General features: G+C 36.2%; 1 protein-coding gene across 1 annotated transcript; it reads left to right on the top strand.

Annotated features, from left to right (window-relative positions):
- The first annotated feature begins 831 nt into the window (after positions 1-831).
- On the top strand, positions 832-2,818 carry LOC143631040 (10 kDa chaperonin, mitochondrial-like). The gene is made up of 3 exons (XM_077099902.1): positions 832-982; positions 1,095-1,234; positions 2,569-2,818. Exons 1-3 carry the CDS (start codon positions 878-880, stop codon positions 2,615-2,617), a joined length of 294 nt encoding a protein of 97 aa, XP_076956017.1. The 5' UTR covers positions 832-877; the 3' UTR covers positions 2,618-2,818.
- The last annotated feature ends 815 nt before the right edge of the window (positions 2,819-3,633 follow it).

The following is a 3,633-nucleotide window of genomic DNA, read 5'->3' on the forward strand; positions in this document are numbered from 1 at the left end:
TATCACCCACTACGCTTCCCGACCATTTTCGGTCGCTTATACACTAAAAAGCTTGGATCTTTAAACTTCAAAGATCAAGAATCATACATTTTTGAGCTTGTTTGGATCTCGTTTAACTTGTTAACACAACTAATCGCTCTCTCTCTCTCTCTCTCTCTCTGATCTCGGTCTTCTCTCGTCCGGGCCGCCGGCGAAGTTGGTGGTGTGTGTGTGTTTTTGGAGTGTTAGAGAGAATAAGGAATGAAAGATATTTTGGGTTTAGGGGATATTTATATCCCTGAAATCCCATAGACCTAAGGCCCATTCTCATTTAACCCGTCTCCATTAATCCAACACTAGCCCGACTCATACCAACTCCTACTCTATTATTTATTTCCTGACAAACCGAGTAAATTTTCCCTCTATTATTAAGTAATATAATTAATATCACTTTGAAATTTCGGGATGTTACAATGTCAAGATTTCATAGGAGTTAAACGGGATTTAACATATATATACCTCTAAAATATTTTTTTTCCGCAGGAGTCCGCCGACATCTACACATTTGGTGTAGGTCCACCACTTAACTGAGTTAGTGATTACAACAAATACGTGTTAACACGTTGAAATAAACGAGTTAAACAAATCAACCAGACTACAACTTGAATCATTTTCATATTGTATGCAAGCAACTATGCATCTTATTATGAGCCTCAACGATAATAGGCTAATAATAGCCCATGTAACAAGATCCAACGCTGGGCCGGTCCACCAAACCGGGTCCAGTGCAAAACCCTAAACCCTCAAACACGCCTAGAACCTTCCACCATCGTGTTTAAATCACAGTCGATCTTGATCACTCCTACAGATTAATATAATACTATTAATATTATTATCAATGGCAAAGCGCTTGATTCCATCTCTAAACAGAGTCCTGGTGGAGAAGATTCTTCCACCATCCAAAACCACCGCCGGAATCCTCCTACCGGAGAAGTCATCAAAGGTAATTATTAATTAATTAATCAATTAATAACCCAATTGGCCAATTCATACTGTTATTAACAGATCTGGAATTGGGTTTAGTAATTGAACCGGTTTTGTGAAATGGGTTGCAGTTGAATTCGGGTAAGGTGGTTGCTGTGGGTCCCGGGAGTCATGATTTACACGGGAACAAGATTCCAGTTGGTGTTAAGGAAGGTGACACGGTGCTGTTGCCGGAGTACGGTGGCACTGAAGTAAAGCTCGGTGAAAAAGAGTACGTGTTCTATATTATTATGTTTATATTAGTGTTTGTAGATTTGTTAAGTTGTTTATTGTTGGTTTATTTAGTGTTAAGGACTGTAGTTTAGTGTGTGAAATGAATTACGGATAGTGAAGCTCGTTTAGTTATCGAGCCTTAGATCGAGATATGTATGGGAAATTTGTTGATAAATAATAAACGAGCTGAGCCTAAGCTGAAAAATGACTCACCAGCTGAGCTCGAGCTTGGACTTAAAATGTATACAAAATTTCACAAACAAAGGGGCATGGGCTCAAATTTTTGGCCGAAAATGGCTAAATTTACACTACGTATAAAACATTTTGGCTGAAAACGGCTATATTTTACATTGTATTTAAAACATTTTGGCCGAAAACGGTTAAATTTGACACTACATATAAAAGCTTTTGGCCGAGGATGGCTAAATTTAAACTTTGTATAAAAACTTTGGACGAAAACAGATGAATTTACACTATTGCGTAAAAATATCGGGTGGGCCGGGCCCACCTGTGCCCTAGGCAACCTTGGCCATTGTTTGAAATGAGCCAAGCACGAGCTTTTTTAAGTCAAAGCTAGCCGAGCTCGTTCTTAGTTGAGCTTTACTTGCCTTGTTTACACCCATGGATTTTAATTATGTTATTGATTTATCAATTGTTTGATGCATCTTAATGTGCGAAATTGTTAGTGTTAGGCATTGAATGTAGAAATTGTTATAAATTTAATTTGTCTCAATAATATCAAATGGGCATGAATGTAAAATAAGGGGAGAGTTTTGTATCAATGGCTCTGAAATACTTGCGGGTTTTCTGTAAGGTGCTCTTTCATTCAACCGCCCTTTACATCAATTTTATTAACGTAAACGATGGCATCATAGTACGGGTACCTGGGTTTGTTGAAAAGTTTTGAACTTTTAAGTTCCGCTTTTCTTATTCAAACTCGGGTTCAATCTTTCTTCTTATTCCCGCCTCCAAACGCCATTATATTTTATTTTTGTTTTGGATTTAAAATGGGCATGAATGTTTAAAAAGTGGAGAGCGTTGCATCAATGGCTCTGAAATACTTGTGGGTTTTCTGTAAGGTGCACTTTCATTCGATCGCCCTTTACATCGATTTTCTAAACGATGGCATCATAGTACGGGTTTTGAGCTTTTTTGATTCGGGTTTGTCGAAAAGTTAAAACTTTTAAGTTCCGTTTTTCTTATTCAAACTCGGATCAATTATTTCTTCTCATTCCCGCCTCCAAACGCCATAACATTTTTTATCCGAGTTTATATGTTGTTAAGATATACTCGTTACTACTCGTTACTGATATTTTGTATTGTTTGTTGCAGGTATCATCTATACCGGGACGAGGACATATTGGGAACTTTGCATGAGTGATTGTTAACAAGATAGGAATCTTTTGTTGATTGTGTTAAATCAGACTGGATGTTCTAATGTTATGTTTTGAGATATTAGACTGAGGCTAAAAGATTTGTTGGCAAATGGAATTGTGTTATATTTCAAAGTCATAAATGCGAATATGCAATAACATTGTCTCTTTTGCTATTAATGTTATTTTATGTTACTATGTGGTAGTTATTGTGCTTGTTTTATATGCTGTCCATTTGGAAAAGACATTTGAAATAAATTATTCAATTTTCATCACGTCTGATTGTATGATTTTTCACAAGATGTTAGATGTTCTTACATGACATTCCAGTTGTCACTTAACGAGCTACGATATAAAGTTCTAAGTAATCTTGGATTAAAAGAAAAGCAAGAATCTTGTCTTAAAACGTGTGAAACTCCTTATTCTGAAATGAGAAGAGATATATAAAAGAGTTAATGGTCATTTTCGTCCATGTGGTTTGCTACTTTCATCACTTCAGTCCAAAGTTTGAAATTTTGTCAATTGAGTCCTCATAGTTTTAAATCTTAGCCAATTACGTCCCATACGTCTAACGGCATCCAGCTATGTCGTTAGTTTAAGAGTATTTTTGTCTTTTTCCCTTTTGTTTTGAGTTAATGGTCATTTTCGTCCCCGTGGTTTGATACTTTTGCCACTTCAGTCTAAAGTTTGAAAATTTGTCAATTTAATGTTCAATTTAATTCTTTTTTTTATAACCCTGAAGAGCATAATCCAAGCCCAAAACAATCGAGCATTAAACTAAAACAGGTCTGCATATACCCTGTCGACGACAGAAATCATGCCCTACCCCTCGTATTTAGTTTCTAGACGGTTCATAAACTCTCCCCCATGGTAGAATTCAATGGTAAAGCGGTCAAAACAATTCCTTGAAACCGAATTGTACAAAAAAAAAACTAAAAATCATTTCTTTGATGAATGCATAATTGTAAGGGTTTAGAGATTAACATATCGTAACGAAAATCTGGGTCGAAATCAACTATACATT

The sequence above is a fragment of the Bidens hawaiensis genome, unplaced genomic scaffold (genome assembly GCF_021521415.1).
Source record: "Bidens hawaiensis isolate Kalapana, Puna unplaced genomic scaffold, B.hawaiensis_p1.1 tig00005935_1, whole genome shotgun sequence".
In the NCBI taxonomy this organism is placed as follows: Eukaryota; Viridiplantae; Streptophyta; class Magnoliopsida; order Asterales; family Asteraceae; genus Bidens; species Bidens hawaiensis.